This window comes from Excalfactoria chinensis, chromosome 5, assembly GCF_039878825.1.
Source record: "Excalfactoria chinensis isolate bCotChi1 chromosome 5, bCotChi1.hap2, whole genome shotgun sequence".
Lineage (NCBI taxonomy): Eukaryota > Metazoa > Chordata > Aves > Galliformes > Phasianidae > Excalfactoria > Excalfactoria chinensis.
In genome coordinates, this window is record NC_092829.1 from 18,874,363 (window position 1) to 18,893,069 (window position 18,707).

Here is an 18,707-nt window from a genome sequence, read left to right on the forward strand (position 1 = left end):
CTGGCACTTTCAGCTGTATTGTTGGTTTCTCTTGCTGAAACTAAAAAGTATTGAGTTCTACTGCTGTGCACCACCACAACTGTCATGTCTCATCCAACAGGTGGGCGCTCCTCCCTTGCAAGAGGAATCATTCCTAAGCTCTTCACAGTAAAAGGAACTTGAGGAACTCCAATCATAACTAGCAATAATCTTCAAGCTAAAGCAAACCATTCTAGGACATGCACTTAACTTCTTTCCTACACTAAAAATTCATTCCCACTAAAAGGAACTACTCGTGTTCACATTATTTCTTTAGTAAGAAGATCCACATTAGGCAAGGTTCAATGGTACTATGAGTCCATTTTTACTTTCTGAGTCCCTAAATTGTCTAAAGCTCTCACCTCTCTATCCTTCATCACTAAAGAGGATAGAGATTAGGAAGAGATATGAAAGTGACACACGCACAACATCTTTACTGCCTTAGCAAAAAAAGGTGCTTGATGCTTCTTAGTCTTATGGTTCATCACATGTAAATGACACAAAGGCCTGAAATCTCTATCACTACCAGCTAGACATTGTGATGGAAAATTCATACCCATGTTAAACCTATAATCTTCTCTTAACAGCAGCTCTCTCTCCCCTCTTTCATAATCAGTGATATTACAAATTTAATATATGGACTCAGTAAATACAGCTTTTAGAGAGAAATCATGGCTTGGAAATCAGAAGCATTGGGAGTTATAAAATTCTGTTCTACAACTTGTTCTTAAAGCAGTTCAAGGAGGAACCTAAGTGAAACATAATAAGTTTACCAGTTTCACAATATATACTAAAAGAGATCTTTTACTTTTTTTTTTTTTTTTTCCTCCCAGAGTAAAGAGTAAGCAAAACTGATGCCGTGAGTTAGCAACACAACACAGGGTTCTTGTGCCAGGAAGATTTTTTTATTGCTGTGATGATCAAAATGTCATATATATATACGCTAAGTCCAATGGGACAATCACTTCATTGGATGAGCTGCACTTCATATGCTGTACCTATCAAATACCAATGGAAACATGTTGAATTAAGGTCCAGTGCAAGATTGAGAAAGTCAGAACTTGTATCTTGAATCACGGGTAATAAAACACAAGAATATATTGAAGTGATTTTAAGTTAGCAGACTAGAACCAGAGAAAATTGAAAATTACAGCAATTTTCAAAGATGGCAAAGTCATCTCTTCAAGCTCTTTCAGTTTCTGATTTTGCTAAGAACTCGCTATTTCTTTCATCACCTAAAAAAGTTTAGGCATCTGGTAGGCTCCATATTTATGTTATACACTGTCAGAAATAACTTAAAAGCCAACATTGTACAGTTCTCAGAAAATACAGCATTTCACACAATGCCTCAAAATCAAACCTGAGCTCTCCATTTATTTCACACCATGTCCTCCTTTTCCAAGAATGTAGCTGGTCTAAAACTTTCAATGGGAACTTAAATGGGATAACAAGTAAGTAGGTGAAATGAAAGCACATTTACCCTATGATGACAGAAGAAGGGAACTGGCAGCATTAATGGCCACACTCAAAGGGTGGATTTACAAGCTGAAACTTGGTACCTGCTTATCTTGCATTCCCCTATTGTCACTCTCCAAGCAACTTAGAAGGTCTTGAAAAAAGTGCTCATACACATGCTGGTTGTCATGGTTTTATGATTTTTGATATTGGTATTCTATATCATAACATCGTGTAAAACACTAGGAGTTAAAGACTTAATGCCCCGCTTACATGAACCACCAATTTCCACCTGGCTCTCAGAAGATAATAACTACACACCCCAGAGGACTTCACATTTAGAGGGAAAAGATAAAGCTAGCAAGTCATGGGACTCACTTTCCCACTGCCTGACAGTGTGTGGGTGTGCTCTCCAGCCATTTCGCCTTCAATTCAGAGTAAGGAAGGCCTTTGGTTTTGGACGCTCTCTCATTTTATTTGATATATTAGCCTCAATTACAATTATATTGTATTATATTGAGTTATCTTGCATTCCGATATCATATTTAGTAAATCTACTTTCCTCCTTAGATCGTTACTGTTGTTCTGTTTTTAGGCCCAGCTCCCACCTCTCTACCCTTCCCACTTTTCCTTCCCCTTTTTGGACCAGTGGGCCTGCTGTTCTCCTGTCACAGGCACGGACAGATCTAGATAATTCCATTACACTGGTGAAGGATGGGAAAAATAAAACACCAGACACAACAAAAAGTCAACTGCATAAAGGAAGTATGCCTGGATCAGATATATAGGGAACAGGGAAGTAAACAACATTCAAGCACAGAAAATAAAAGACAAAAGGAAAGACTGAAAGTGCTGTATGTGAAGAAGAAAAATACAGTCAATTGGAAACACAGTTTTCGCCACTGCAAATTAAAGCAGTGCAGAAGTTGTGCTACCAGGGCTCATGGTCTGGTGGGTTTTGTGTTCCAAAATAGTCAAGATTATTTAGCAAAGGTTGGTTTCCTGAAAAGGCAATAATCCACATTATGTACTCAAAAGAAACATTTCCCCTCAGGTGTAAATATGAACAGGTCTCTTAATCTGAAATGAAGATATTCATATGCAATTAAGGACTCTATACCAAAATGAAATCAAGCAAGAATGAATCTCAACAGCTGCAACAAGCCTTTAGGCTCTGAGGGCTCCTAAACAAAAAAACAAATCTGGCTCTCAGAGCTCTTCTTCATGTTGCATCTACATCACTGGAAGTCAAAAACTGAGCAAAAACTCCCAGGCATGTGTTCTGAAATCTGAGAGACAGACAGGGAAAAGATTACAGTGACCATTGTCAGAGAGACCCAATAGTCACTGATGTTTAACCCAATCCCCAAATTCCCTGCCACATTTTGAGTGAATGGCACAGAATACCTCAGTCCTAGAGCTAGTTACTCCCCCACATACTTCCAGGATGTTATTTCACTTTATATTAGTCCCAATCTATGCACCTTTTATATTCTTTCAAATTTCATCCTTTCCACTTATATAAATAAACTTCAGAAATCTCCTATAAGCAGCACCTAATACTTTTCCAAATCCCTCACTTCCGTAATACAGAGTACTTCAATCTTCTACAGCTGGGAACAAGGCAAAGATGCCAGAAAAAAAGTGGTCACAATCAGAAGCTCCACATGCACAGAGCACAACACATCACACTAACTTCCACCTTCCTTTAGGCTACCAAATCATTCAGATTCAAAGTTTCACATGCAACCAAAAACTAAAATGATCTCAGACTGTCAATATTGTTACCTGTTGGGTAAGAGTGTGCCACTGCCTATTAACATGTGCACACTGACGAACCAAAATTGCCTTTGTTTCCCCCAATTTTACTTATTTTTTTGCCTTTTCTACTGAGTCATAGAAAACTAAAGTATGAAAAAAAATAACAGACAACATTCTGAAACAAAGATAATTGCTACCTATCAACTCCCGGAATATAATACAGGAATATTTTAAATGGCAAATTGCGTCTAATTCACTAGATCAGAACAGCAACACTGCCACATCTTCAAAATAAGCATACTGAATAGAAAAGGAGTTTATGGAGTCATTAGGGCAATGGAGTTTTGTTGTGATGAAAAAAACTATGCATTTTCTCTTGCAACAAAACCTTAGAATAAACCTGTGGCTTAGTTGCAAAATTTCATAGTGATTAAGCCAACATTAGAACAGATGTCATCTGCAGCTTCAGGCCTGTTGAACAGAGGGAGTGTGCAAAGCCCATCATGCCCTTACACCTAAATTGATATATTCCTTTTCCACTGAAGAGAAGGAACATTTTAAGCTTCCACAACATTTAGGAACAAATTAATTAGCTATAGTGTAGTCCCTAGATAAGCTGGGAAGTCTACTTTCACTGTCAAGTTTAAAGGGATAGAATTTCAACACCCTAGAAGATATCTCTCTTGAAGCTGTAGGATCAAAACACTATAAATTTCTAACAAGCAGGTTTCCTTCCTTACTTCTAAGGATCTAGGGCATTTGTATGTAACAGTACTGTTAATCCTTCCTTCATTACATGTCTCCTAAGAATTAGCCTTCAAACTGGTTTCCTGTCAGCATCTCATCTTTTCTGTGATTAAAGTAGTATGTTCTCAACTGCTACCTGGCCTCTCCAAGAGATTTCGCTGTCTTCCTCCCAGTTATCCCCACTTTTCTACTGAAGCTATTACCTGTCCTGTTAATGGTTTTTACTTGTGTTGCCTTGGTATTTTAACACTATCCACATAAACTTCAGCATTTTGGCAGCCTCCAATGTCACTGATTTCTCCCTTTTAACTTAACAGATAATAATAATAAATCAGTAAAAACTTCATGCGTAGATGAACATCATGAAGGAGCCCTAGTTTCCAATTTTTCATGAAGAAGACATCTAGTAGGAAGTTGTAAGAATGACCTTGAAGCAGTGTTAAAGAAGACATGTATAAAAGTATGTGTCAATCAGGCATGATCATTTCAGCCATTACTCATGTTTGATCAATAATGGCTCGTAAAATGACATCAAACTAATAAGGGAATACACAGTTAGTATATTATTTTGTAAGTTAAATTCCATGAGGATATCTCTGTGGGATTTGTTGTTGTTGTTTGGGGGTTTTCCCAAACTTGTTTGTTTTGGTTAGTTTTTCTTCCTTCCACATTCTAAGTTACAAAACTAGCTTTCATGGTCTAGTGTCACTCCTAAGAATCAATAGTATAGCTGTCTCTTCTACCTTGATGATCTTCTGCATCTGTAATACACAACTGCTTTTTGCCTGAACCATCATCAACCTTTTCAGGAAATCAAACTGTGCTCTTACAGATGTTCACAGAGATTGATACAGTCAAACCTCTCAGGTCAACAAATAACATCTTCATGTCTTTCTTCAACCCATATGTCACCTCCAAAGGTATTAGTTCGCCTTTCTCCTCTAATCTCAGAGGTGTGACTGTATCCAGCAAAAAGGCACCAAATGTTACATAAAAGCATCTTTCAGTCCAAACCAGTAATGGGGAAGAAGAACCTTCTCTACCTTGCAGGTCAGCTTTGGTCAACTCAACTTTGTTAGCAAAAACAAAAACAAACAAACAGAAAAAGCAAAAACAACAAACAACAGGTTAGTATAAAGATAGATAAATCAGGGTGCCATCACTTTAAATAAAAGTAATTAGTATAACACCATCACAAACAATGCGCATAATCAATACATGCAGGAAGGACAACACAAGCAGCAAGGACATGGAGGGACACGGCTACCTCTACACATCACCACTGTAACAAAAGCAAAAAACAAGCAACAAATAAAACCACACAAGAGGGAGGAAATGCATTTAATTCACACACAAGGTCATATAGTTTACAGAATAGGAAAAGAAAAACATCACATTTTTAACACCAATTTTTCTGCATCTACTGACACTTCAAGATTTTGCTTCATTTGAGAAATACTTAGAAACCATTTATGCAAAAAATCTACTTGACTTTCAGGACTAGTCAGAAATATTTTTATTTTGTTTCTACACCCAGACTCAAGAACTGAACATAAATCTGCTGTCTGTCATAAGAGCACAGATTGTCTTGGCTCTTTGGACAAAGTGGATTCACTGCCAGAAAGCCATGTGGGATTGATGCTTCTGGAAGTAGACAACCTCTGTTCAGTCCCAGAACTGAACTTAACAGCATATGAACAGTAACAGTAAAATAAATAAATAAATAAATAAATCAACAAGAAAGCTCTCCGCTCACAAACTGTTTTATACTCATGGATTTCAACATGCTTTTAAGAAAGCCTGCATCATTAGGTAAGGAGACCGCTCCTTAGGCTTTAAACCCATGCATCTTTGGCATCAGAGCAATCAACAGATATAACAGCAGTGCAAGCTCATTTCTTCCTACAGGTGAACATGATCTTGTTATCAGTAGCAAAATCATAACAAAAGAGAACAATGAAGCTAACAAGACTTAATGGAGATCAAATATAAACTTGCTGAAAATTGCAGAGTATAAAAAAAGTAAAGCAAAACAAAACAATACGACCATAGTCTTTCATTTGGCACAGACCTATTTTTATTTTATTTTTTTTTTAATTCTTATTTTTTTGCAAATGGACAGTCCATTTTATGAGAAAGTCAAGTAGATCTTTGGTTTCTAATACCTTGATCCTAAGCTATTTTGGTTTGTTTCTGTGTTTTTTTTCAGCATGGAAAAAGTATGAGGACAAAGATGGGAGTACAGGCAGCAAATCCTGAATCCCTTGCCAATGAAGATAACACATTTTTATTATACATCACAATGGGAACAATGAAACACCAACTTACTGACCTCTCATGGTTCAAAAGATGTAAGTTAAGAAGTACACACTCACTCCTTTGTAACACCCTGTTCTCAGGAAGTTCTAATATTAATTGCTGATACTGAAGAGAGATCGGTAGCTCTCATTTTCTCATTTTACATTTAAAACTCAATAAACTTCAACTGGCATGGACAGATGCAAATTTTATGTGCTTTGCATGAGGTTTAACAAGTTTGAACTGGGAAGAGTTTTCTCCCACTTCTCTATACATCTTCCTAGACACGCAGTCCAAGAGAGCAATTTGTTTGTAACAAAAAAGCACCTTTCCCACCTGCCCATTTCCTCATTTTCTTTGTAGCTAAGCAGGAACAAAGCTTACATTTATTCCCTAATTCCAGTAACAAAGTAACAATGGAATACAAAATCATAAAGAATAGGAGAACTGTCAAACTATCATGGAGTAAATGAATGTTCCTCTCCTAAACAAACTCCGATTCTACAGAGAAAAGTGAAGTATAACCAGATTGAAAGTTTCACTACTAAGTAGATGACAGGTAAAATCCTTTTTGACATTATCTTGCTGTGAGATTCTAAGCATGAGATTAGATTTTCTTTTTTTCTGCGCACTGCTTGAGACGCAAAATGTGTTTCTGATTATCCAGCTTGTGTCATTCGTGTTTCTCACACACTAGTGAATTCCAAAGGTTAACTACAATATTTCAAGGAAAGTAGCACAAGATTATTATTTTACTGCAGGATTTGGAAGAAGATTAAATAAGGACAAAAGTCCCAAAACATCTGGAGTAAAATCACCATCTGGTTAAGGAATAATAAATCTCCTTTGTTAGAAGCTGTTTTCAGTGGAACAGGTGAGGAAAGGAAGAAGACACATTTCTAAACACAAAGGAAACTGCTTTGTAAAAAGTAAATGTTCTTTAACCACTGTTGTGAGATGCTTTTGGCTTTCTTTTATGTGGAAAAAGAGGGAAATAATTTAGAATTTCAGATAGCTCCAGAGCCTGTAGTAAGCAGCATGAAGATGTACAAATAATGGCAAGGAAAACATAGAACAAATGGGAAATGAGCACAGAAAAGGAGAACCACCTCAGCTTCAAGGGATACCCTCTAACAGTTAGGGTAACATTCATTCTTCTGTGGAGTTTCATATGTCAACTTAATTTCCATCAGGAACTGTGATGAAAAAGCACTAAGTCACTTAGTCTTGACTTTTGAGGATGGAATAAATTCAGGTTCATCTATTCACTTACTACTAAGAGCAGGAAATGAGACAAACAGCAAAAGAAAATGATTTTATGAATCCTGAATCAAGAAAGAGATGACCTCAAGTTTGAGCTGATTTACTTTTTGGGAAGACTATAAGGTCATCTGGAATAACTTCCTCCATCCGCCAACTCTAGCCTACACTCTACAGTGCAGAAATCTTCTATCTCAAGCTCTCCTGCATCACTCATAGTGCATGTCTGACACAAATGGAAACTGTTAGAACAGGCACATGGTGAAATGGAGATATGGAGAATGCTGTAAATTCAGAAATGAAATAAAACAGTTGTCTGGTAACATTTTTATTACTATTACTGTAGCAAATCCTAAATGTGCTGGCAAAGAAAATGGCTTCCTTTCCAGCACTTCCCTTGGTACTGAGCACAGATGATTCAGTAAAAAAAAAGAAAAAAGAAAAAAAAGCAGGGGTGCCATATTGCACGAGTAAGTCCTAGCAGAATGAAAGCCATTATTCACCTCCTTATCTACTTTTTAGGCTTATAGCTGCCTCCAACTTGAATCTCATTCAAGTGCTTTAGAAGAGAAGGGAAACACTCCTGGCATTTTATGAGAGTGAAACAATCTCCATGTCTAGGCAGCTACTCTACAAGTACTAGATAGGTATGCAGACAAAATAAGTGCCACCTTGCATGATCACGCACTGACATTAAGTAGCACTGGATAATAGGACACTAAAGAACTGCACTGTGTACAAGAAGGAAATCCAATAGGTCTCATAATGGTGTCAAGTCTTCTGGGAAAGCATCAACATTCTGATCCAGAAGCACACACAGAACAGATTAATCTAATGAAAAGTCCTTGAAGGAGAAAGGCTACTGGCTATACAGCCAACCAAATAAGCTAGTTTTAAATAGAAGAATTACCAGAAATCACTAATATTAAGAGAGGAGCTTTCAGTGCACTGAAGTTAATCGGAAAAGACATTTTCAAAAACCCCAAATGGATTTTTTTTTCCCCTTGAACCTCGGAAGTAACACCACAGAAGAGATACATTTCTTCTTTTAGCAATGTAGCTTAGCAAAGCCACAAGTTCTCTTATACTAAGCTCACTTCCACAAGGAACAGTGTGGTTAACACTTAAAGGCAGCAGAAAGGCAGAGAGAACAGCATAAAGCAGTGCCAAACTTATCAATACTGTGAAAAGGGAGCTGACACTGAGTGTGCTCTTGTAACAGGACACAAAAATCTCATGAACTAAAGTATTACTGTGGGAGTGTGGCAGCAGGGTCAAAGCATGAGAGTTCCCAGCCAACCAGAAGGCACATAAACAACTAAGAGATTGGATTTAATTGCAATGCCAATTTGGTGTTTCTTGAGTACTCTAAGATGGCTCTAAGATGGCACTTTGAGTCCTAGGAAGGGACAGTCTTGACAAGCGTCAACATATCAATATGATGTAACCTGAAATCTTGACATGGTAAGGAAATAAAAGCAAGTTCATTTGGTAAAGTCCTGTTTGTGAAGACCAGTTAGGGAGACACATCTTAAACAAGTAAACTATAAATCTCTTCTGATAAAATCTATTTTCCTCTAGTTTTTTTCCACTTCATAAGGGATTAAATAGACAAGAGAAAAGTTGCAGATGAGAAGACTCAAAGACTCAGTCTCCCCATGGAATCACAAATGCATGGAAACACAAATGGATTGCAGCAAAGGATTTCTTGAAAAAAAAGCAAACTGATGAAACAGACAATAAAGTAGACAAATAGATACACAGAAGGCAGCAAAGTAAAGAAGAGTACGTGAGAGGGGAACTGCTCTGAAATCAGTCATACCTTCACATCCACGTTCAATCTGCCCACTGCGGTGCAGAGCATCATTGATTAGATCAGGCAGACGCCCATTCAAGTCCACAGATGCTAGACAGCCCTGAAATCCATCACGTGAGGCCACTAGCTTTGGGAGGTTGCTGTACATGCCTTGAGCTAGACCAGCAATGTAGAGATCACCTGCAGGAGAAAATGGTAAACATACAAGAAGAAAGTTACATAACTTTAAAATTGGCTTTCCACCACTCCCAACATTAGTGAGCCAAATATCTACTTAGGAAAGGTTAAAAGTAAAGTAGGATACTGTAAAGGCCCAGAAGTCATTTCTGGCTATTTAACATGCATACATGATGTCTGACTGGTGTCCATGAACTGCATCCAGCTACAACCAAATCTTAACCTAACCTAAAGAAAAATTTACTATTATCACTGGGAGCCCTCACACAACTCCGTGTTTTATGTCACGTTATTTTCATGTGAGACCAAAGTAATTAGGTATGTATCTTACTTGCATAGCCCTAACTTCATGCAAATGAACTGGGTATAGCATGCTCACTGGCTTTGCTCACTTGCTTTCCCTTCAACAACACTAGCAACCCATATACCACAACCCTGGGTCTCCAGCAGTTTTTAACAAATTCTGTATACATCCCACCCCCCCCTCCAATCATCCTGTTTTATCATCTATCACCCGTCAAATGCAAGACATGCTGTGCACAGTGGTACTTCTTCCTCTGCTCCTAACAAACAGAAACTTAACTGCACTTCATCAAGGAAAAACCCTCACAATGACCATCAGTTTCCAAGGAAAAAGAAACATCAAGAACTATACAACTATTTATCCTGATATGGAAACCACCGAACAGAGAAAGAGAAAAATGAATTTGAAAGAAAAAAAACAAAACAAAACAAAAAAACAAACAAACAAAAAAAAACCCATGTCCTGAAACCCATGTCTTCAAGCTTACTGGTTAAGCCCTGCTGAAATAAAGAGAGGGATGGGGATACGTCATTCTTGTAGAATTTACCTTTAAGATCCAGATTTTTGGCACCATTGATAACTTGAGTGACCATCTTAGTGTCCACCTTCAGACTGTGTGTGTTACTGTTATCTCTGGTGATGACAACATTGTGCCACTGGTTGTCATTAAGAGGACGGTCACTGTTGCCTTTAATAACATTGGGTCCATTCCCAAGGTCAAACACATAGTGTATGTAGCTGTAAACATAACAGGTACCAGTTAAAATTAAACAACTCCAGCACTGATAAAGTAAAACATGCAAGTTATGAAATAAAGTGTCTCTGGATTAGAAAGATCAAGTTAGCCAAAATTTAGTCTCCTGATTCTGAAAGGTACAGTTCTTTCTTTTCTACCATGTGTAAGGGTTTATATTTTGAGAGATGACATCTGAAGTAAAACAATTGTAATAATATTCCTCTTTTTCACAATGCTCTTTCATACCCACAAAAACTTCTGTCTGTGCTTGTAATTATTTTAAATATTGTTCAGATCAATTGACGTAGTGGAGAGGAATGCTAGACATACTTATTTAGGGCACATATTCCCCAGATTCTGAGTTTTGAATAACCCTCTTAAAAACTTAATTGGGAAACTCACTCAAAATATTGCACTAAAATTCACATGAGATCCTAGGCTTATTCAAACAGTTGGAAAACAATTAGCAAGTCTTTTTGGAAAAATATAGACTAACAAAGTTTGAAGTCATGAGACTGTTATCCTGAATTGTTTATACAGTTCAAACACTGAAATCCACCTGAGAATAAATACTCTTTTCAGAAAATAAAGACAGCAAAATTCAAACCTCAACAGAGACAGGAGCTCGTGACTTTTTTTTTTTTTTTTAATTGACTTATTAGTAGTCAATGTCCCACTTACAGAAACACATACAAAGTTAAAAATAGAATGGACTGAACCTTAGTTAAATTAAAATAAACAGGACTAGTTAAGTATGTTTGTGGAATTTGTGTTTGCAGACTTCACGTTTGCAGTGTCTAGATGAGTACAAGACAAATATTTACTCAACTAATAAATGCTTTTTTTTTTTTTTTCCTTTTTTAAAGCTATAGGCCTTGACAGAAGAATACACTGGCTCAAGAGCAAGCTCAGTTCACTCTTCTTGAGCATCACTAGAAGGAACACAAATTTGGCAGCCCACAAGATCTCTTTTTTCCTTCAATGGAAATGGCAGAAATGCAACAGGTCAGTTGAAGGGAAGGAGAGGAAAAAAAGAGAAGGAACAAACTCAGAGCCCTCAGCATATTTTCTACAAGGCTAACAATAAATAAATAAATGTAGGCATAATCAAATCAGAAGGACTTCAAACTTTATCACATACTGTAACTATGCCTTTCCCTAAATCACAGTGAGAAAGTCAATGGTAAAAATCAGGAATCTTAAGTTACAGTGTTTACATCCAACTGCTTTGTTATACACCTCAGACAATAGAGAAGTGTGAGGTTAATTTCCTTAAGCAAGATTTTAAACTTTATCTATCAAATGAAACCCTGGTAGAAAAAAGCAGAATGCTCACTTACCCCTTGACTAGTTCAACTGCGATGAAGTCATTACCATCACCACTGTTAAAGAGTATGAAACCGTCAGCTGAAGTGGTCTTGAACTGAAAGAAGAGGTGCATGGATGTATAAGCCTGCAAGGTGGCCAGACTCAGGTAGCTGCTCTTAGTCTTGAATGTCACAGGGTCAGCTATAATGTTGCGGAGACCAAAGCGTGCCTTCAGCTCACAATAGTCAATATCACCATTCTTGCACAGATCAATGTAGAGCATTCCATTGAACATGAGGCTCTGAAGGTGACCAATAAAGCTAGAAGGGATGACAGAAATGTAACGTTTCTCTGTCATGATCCCTGTCTCGATGTTGTGGAACTCCAAGCGGGTGTGATCACCAACCATTGTGCCTGAAAGACAGGAAGAGGCAGAAAGCCTAGACATCAGTAACAGATTATATGGAGTCCCTCACCCCTTAGTTTCCTGACTTACAACATTACTAAACTAATTCTACACAAAAAACAAATGACAGTCTTTGTGAAGTCACTTGAGTATACCAGTTCTGAAAACCTGGACAAAGAGCTTAAGACAGGACAGAAGGGTCATGAAAGTCACAAGATCATAGAATGGTTTGGATTGGAAAGGACCTTCAAGATCATCCAGTTCCAACCCCCCTGCTATAGGCAGGGACACTCCCCACTAGACCAACCTGTCCAAAGCCCAGCACAGCCTGGCTTTGAATGCCTCCAAGGAGGGGTCATCTACAACCTCTCTGGGCAACTTGTTCCAGTGTCTTATCACCCTCACAAATAAAGAATTTCTTCCTAATATCTAGTCTAAATCAACTCTCTTCCAGTTTAAAGTAATTTCTCCTCGTTCTGTCGCTGCATGCCCTTATAAAAAGTCCTTCCCTAGCTTTTCGTGTAGGCCCCATTCTGGAAGGCCACTCTAAGGTACCCCCAGAGCTCTCTCTTCTCCAGGCTGAAGTGTCCCAACTTTTACAGCCTGTTTTCATAGGGAAGGTGCCCCAGCCTTCTGATCAAGCATTCTTTTTACACAGTCATTGGCCCTTTAATATATAACAGGAACGATTTACCTCATCAACATTTATTCATGCTTAATTATTTTCTCCACATTCAACATACATCCATTATTCAAATTCTGCTACAAACATGCAGTTGACTGAAAGCAAGGTACACAAAACTAGGCCTTTGAAAGCTGGAATACACTGGGATAGGAAACACAAATACAGAGGGGAATTAGAAATTGAGTGAATGAGGTTGGAAGAGGTGAACTCCAAGAAGACGTAAGAAGTGGGAAAAACGAGACTGGCTTAAGAAAAATAGGACAGCAATGGCAGTACAGATAGGAGAAGTTAGGCAAAAGGCTGGAAAGGGCATGATATTACAGGACAGAGGTGCCTTGTCGTAGAAGACCATGGAATGAAAATCTGGTTATGTTCTGGTCTCATCAACTGTCAGTCCTGGAGTTCACCTCTCATTTGCTTCATTCTGGTCTGTACAGAGTATTTTAACTACTACTGCATTCAGCAGCTTGTCAGTTCAAGTGGTAGCAGACAAAGATTTCCAGCCTCTGCTGTGGAATTCAGGTTCTAATAAGACATTGTGCAGAGGAATATGCCTGCTGTACTTACACATCATTTACCACTGATATTCAGAGGTCAGTTACAGTGAGAAGGGAGGTGAAGGATGTAGAAGAGATTAAGCAACAAAATGCTGTCCAGAGGAACTGATGATGACTCTGCCTTAAGTTACCTGCAGGAAGCCAGTAAGTCAAAGACCATGGCACATTTTTCACAGGTGATCATTAATTGTGTAGATGTAATGATGTAATTCCTCCAGTAGCAGAACTGCACTAATAAAAACCCAATTTACAGGCTGGCTGAATAGTCATACATGTAAATGACTGAAAAATCATGTCAAAATTGCACTAAATACACCTAACTTTAAACTGATGCCTCTGAAATCTGTAAAAGGTTAAAAAAAAAAAAAAAAAAAAAAAGACTCTGACTCACTTTATAAAACAGACACAGGAATAAATCCAGGTATAACTTCTTAGTTCTATACAAACATATTGATGAGTAGCATACACAAGGGGGAAAAAAAAATCAACAGCTCTATATTAAGAACAAAATTTAATCGGCATGCATTGTTCCAAACAAGCAATAAGAAAGGTGGCAATCAATTAGGTTACTTATTTTTAATGGGGGCCTAATTTAGACTTCTGATCTATGCCTAAAGACAGCGTGAATCCAGTGGAAAAATCTATGTGACCACATCATTTAAGACTATATCATATATCCCAGAAAGTGGAGTGCAGATTGCGCAGAAAGTCTTAACTCTGTTTTTGACTTTTGACTTCATTGTGGTGATCTTCTTTTAATAGGTATTTTTAGCAGCAATGCATCTTTAATTATGTAACTCATGTACATATGCAGATCCTATTTTAGTATAGGATTGTATCATTATTTTTTATAAACTCAGTTTCACAAAAAATGGACTACAAAAAACAGATGGCATTTCTGGGGACTGAGTTGCAAATGCAGAGAGTGCCACCTCATGGTACTTGCTAAAAAAAAATCATATCCAGAGAAACTGTTCTCCTAATATGCAAAAGTAAACAGGAGGATGCATTTACCTTCATGTTTCACTAATTCAGTGTCACTTGAATAAAATTTCATTTTCCTCCAGGTTAGTGTTGATCAAGTCTCTGCCAATTGCTACAAGAATGCAATTTCATCTTTCACATTCTTCTCTGATTCTATGTCATTTTCCTGCAATCCCTTGTCTTTGGGCTTATTTCAAAATCCTGCTCCTGGCCTACCAGACAATCTCATTGCCACATTACTTACAATTAATTATATTCACACAGCAATTAAGAACTTTTTGCAGAGATAGGCAGCTCCAGAAACATATATCTTACAGTAGCTGTTCTTTCTCATTGCTTTCTGAGTAGAAGCTTGTAGAGAGGGCTCCAGCATTTGAGAGAACAGCGTTTGTCACAAGTAAATGAATATACTCTTATCAATGTTGCACTAGCCTTAATGTTCTTTGTCATCCTATTCTCAGTCTCCATACTGCTGGTGTTTTCCTTAAAATCCCAGTTTCTGCAGTTGTACACTGCCATGAGAATTTTTATACTCTTATTCAAAAAATGAAAAAGGTTTCTGTCTCTTAAAGCTGTGGAGAAACAGACCGTAAATATTACATATAAAGCTCTGCAATGAAAAAAGAGATCACTGTACAGTAGTTTGGTTATTTTTGTGCAAATCTCCTAACTTGAGACACAACTTTTCCTCCTCCCCTTCAACTCCATTTCTACAAAAAGAAGCTTAAGTTTGAAAATACCAGAGAATGCAAGAAAGAAAACATAAAAACAAGACTGCCACATTCCGTGTGTTAAAACAAGCAATATTCTGGTGAGTTAGGGTATCCCCTAAACTCTTGAAGAAAGCTGAGAGCAAAGTGCTCTATTTGCCCTTTCTTCTGGGTGACTCTAAGCCATGGGCACAAGAATTCTAAAAAGAACAGTAGAGACAGAAGTCCACATTCCCTATCATACCTATCAAATGCAGGTTTCACCATCCAGGAAAAGTCTGTTCAAAGAAAAGTTTTAGAAGGTTTTAGCTTTCGTTCCACAGCACAGGAAATTGTCATGCTTGCAGCTCAGGAATGAGGTGTACTAAGAGCCTATCTAAGCCTGGCAGAAGAGTATTTGATGTTCAGCACCTTTGTGCTTTTGGCTATGTACAAGCTCATTTGTCTCCTAAGCACATAATTCAGATATGATTATCATCTCAGAACCTTCTGGAACTGACTGGGAACAGTTCTTCTCACAGAGCTGAACAACAGTTTTCAGCATAGCACTATTAATTACACAGAAAGTGACGAGCATCAGGAAAAAAAGGAGAGAGACACTAGGACAGGGGGAATGGATATAAAGGCAGAGAAGAGACTGGGAGCAGAGATATGAAAACAACAACCAAGCCTACTTATACATTGCACTCACCCTCAGCAACGTCATCATCCACCATCAGTTTGAGGCTCTTTCCACGTCGAACTACCCGAACAGTGTGCCACTCATTGTCGTTGAGTTTCTGCCCCGCATAAAGAGTTTCAGGTCCCTTGCCTGCAGATGGTGATAGGTGCGACAGTTAAGATCAGACTCCAAATTAGTTCAGTATTTGCCCAATTGGAAAAGTCACCAAAATCAACCTGGTGCGATACAAACTAGGAGACTGGGTATGTGCATTATAGCCTGCAATCAACCCCCACAGTACACCTTCACAGCTCAAAGGGAGTGAGGGTCACAAATTTTTCTACTCAGAGAAGTGCCTTCCTCCTCAGAGCCCAGAGGTCACACACATTTTACAAGAGGTACGGGGCAATGCAATATTAGAAAAATGAGTTGAGACAGAAATAACTCTAGAGTGAATTAACCATTTGTAATTTTTTCTCTCTCAAAAGCCTTGATTTACAATAGTCACAAGGGATTCTTTTCAGAGTTAATTGCACTGGCCTCCCAACCCTTAAGTATCAAACACCAGGCTGTTTTCAGTCTTTCAGTCTCAAAAATAAAGAATTAACTCAAAAAAGAAAAAAAATAAAATAAAATAAAATTAGTAATAACACTACAGAAAGGCTATCAATACCACTCACCACCTGGCTGATTGCTCTAAGGTTGTTTCACAGAGCAGTCTGGCTGTACTTACACAGGGTGCTTACTTTGCCTTGAGTTATGTGTCAGTAAAAAAAGAGGAACCCATTTCTCTCCAAAAAGTATATCCACAGTTGTCCTTGCAAGCAATGCTCCTGGAAAAACAGCATTTGTGCTGCCCATACATATCTAGTTTTGCTGCTCACCCATCACGGGTGACAGGCAATTACTTAAAACATTAATTGTTCAGATTATAGGACTGGAACAGTTCACTCACGTCAAATGGTAAGTGAAGAATGGTGTGTGCTAAATTAAAAAAATGTCTGTGCTCATTTCAGTACAGTACTTAAGGTTTTTGACAGGTATATCAGAGAAATGCAGAACGAGGACAGCAGAACTTTTTGCTCATCAAGTTTGGGCTCACTGCTCAAGATGGCAAAAGAGGAAACCAGCAAGGAAATGCAAGATATATTAAACACATTAAGAGCAACAGGGCAGGGATGACATCAAGAACCAGTACTGCACTGGTAAAACTAAATGTCAGATATGCAGGTTATTTCCCATCGTTCATTTATATATATATATATAAAGTTTTCATGGGATGGGTTACTAAACAGTCCAATTTCACTGAGAAAATGAAATGCACACATCTTGGAGCAAAGCTCTGCACAAAGGGGATTCACCCACTATGGCGTGTGTTGTGGTGCACACTAATAGTTAAGAGTAGCATATTATACAGTGAAACAGAACTGAAGGGGTAGGAACCATATCCAGGGCCAACAGGCAGTCCAGAGTATGCATACTACCTTAATCAGCAACATTACTTAATAACTTCATCTTCTCAAGGGGGAATATGGGCAAAGCTTGCAGCTAAGATATAACATGCTAGGGGAATCATTCAGGAAGAAACAGCAACAGAATGAATGTTGTGTCATTCTCAATGCGAGATCATTCAGTTCACATGAATAAAAATGCAGTGATTCCCTTTCAAATAAATCCTATTTCTATCCAATTTTAACACAGAGCAAGAGGAAAAAAACCTGTCTTTCTACAGAGATCTGAAAAATGAAAAGTCACTCTCAATTTAAAAGGCTGGGAAGTCATACTGCAATTACAGAAAATACTTCTTTGACAGGAAACCCGTAACCCCTGCAGTTTCCCCATTTTGTGCCAAAGGCACACTGCACTATGAATGCAATCCTGGCAGCTAGATCTTTGCGAGAAACCTTACATTCTGTTAAATTAGGTGACTTAAAACTCTATTTGATAGTTTCAAAAAATTATGCTAGATTTACATTAGTGAGAATATATTTTTTCCCCCAAAGTCTGTACTACAAAAAGGATGCTCATAGATGACCTGTAAAATTAATGTATGCCTCAGAACATACCGAATCAGTTATCCTAGTTTTACACAGCCACATCTTAGGTCCAATTGACCTCCCAGTGTCTCTTAAGATGCCACCTGACCAGATAATACAGAGCTTCCTGCATGCTGCAGGAAGTTGCATGCTTCCTGCTGCATGCAACTGTGTTCTGCATGTCTCAGCAGCTCAAGGTGACTGACTGCTTTTCAATTCTAGCCTGACAAAGTGTGAACTGACAAAAAAGAGCTTGTTTGGCTTATCACTGCCACCTTAACGTCCACTGTAACACCCTGAAAACTGGAACAATTACAGAAGTTACCTAAGTAGATCCACAGAAAATGCATGAATTCAGAAATGAATTAATAGAAAGTTGTAAGCTTTCCAACTTTTTTTTCCAAAAGAAAAGGTTGCCTACAAATGAGATTGCTATCTAGTTAAGTTTGTGCTAATGAACTTGAAAATAAAGCACTAAGAGTGCAAACAAATCCATGTTTACTGGTCCCTGACTTGATCAGTCAGTTTAATATTAATCAGTCTAGAAAAATTCAAATAGGAGCTTCTAATACTTTGTGCATAAACCTCCATTTTGTACTCAATAATAAGCATGGGCTTCTTTTCATGGAGTTTCCCAAACAATAATGCATACAAAAAAACCACGTACTCATGAGAATGCTTGAGATCATTCATCGGTCATATCTGAAATTCAAAGGAGTGCTTACAAACAGTATTTTACTGCTGTTTAAAAATGCTTTGAAGACATTTATGCACCAAGTGGGTTGACC

The 18,707-nt window shown here is 37.9% G+C and overlaps 1 protein-coding gene across 37 annotated transcripts in view; it reads right to left on the bottom strand.

Moving 5' to 3' along the window:
* The window catches only part of NRXN3 (neurexin 3), an 898,188-nt gene that overhangs the window by 491,864 nt on the left and 387,617 nt on the right, over positions 1-18,707 (bottom strand). For all 37 annotated transcript variants that reach the window (XR_011903710.1, XR_011903709.1, XR_011903708.1 and 34 more), the window contains 4 exons: positions 15,914-16,033; positions 11,913-12,294; positions 10,384-10,574; positions 9,362-9,535 (listed from right to left, as the gene is read on the bottom strand). Coding sequence is in view for 33 of the 37 variants with exons in the window: in XM_072337914.1 (XP_072194015.1) it covers positions 9,362-9,535; positions 10,384-10,574; positions 11,913-12,294; positions 15,914-16,033 (867 nt within the window). In the remaining 4 variants the exon portion in view is untranslated. The remainder of the gene's footprint in view (positions 1-9,361; positions 9,536-10,383; positions 10,575-11,912; positions 12,295-15,913; positions 16,034-18,707) is intronic.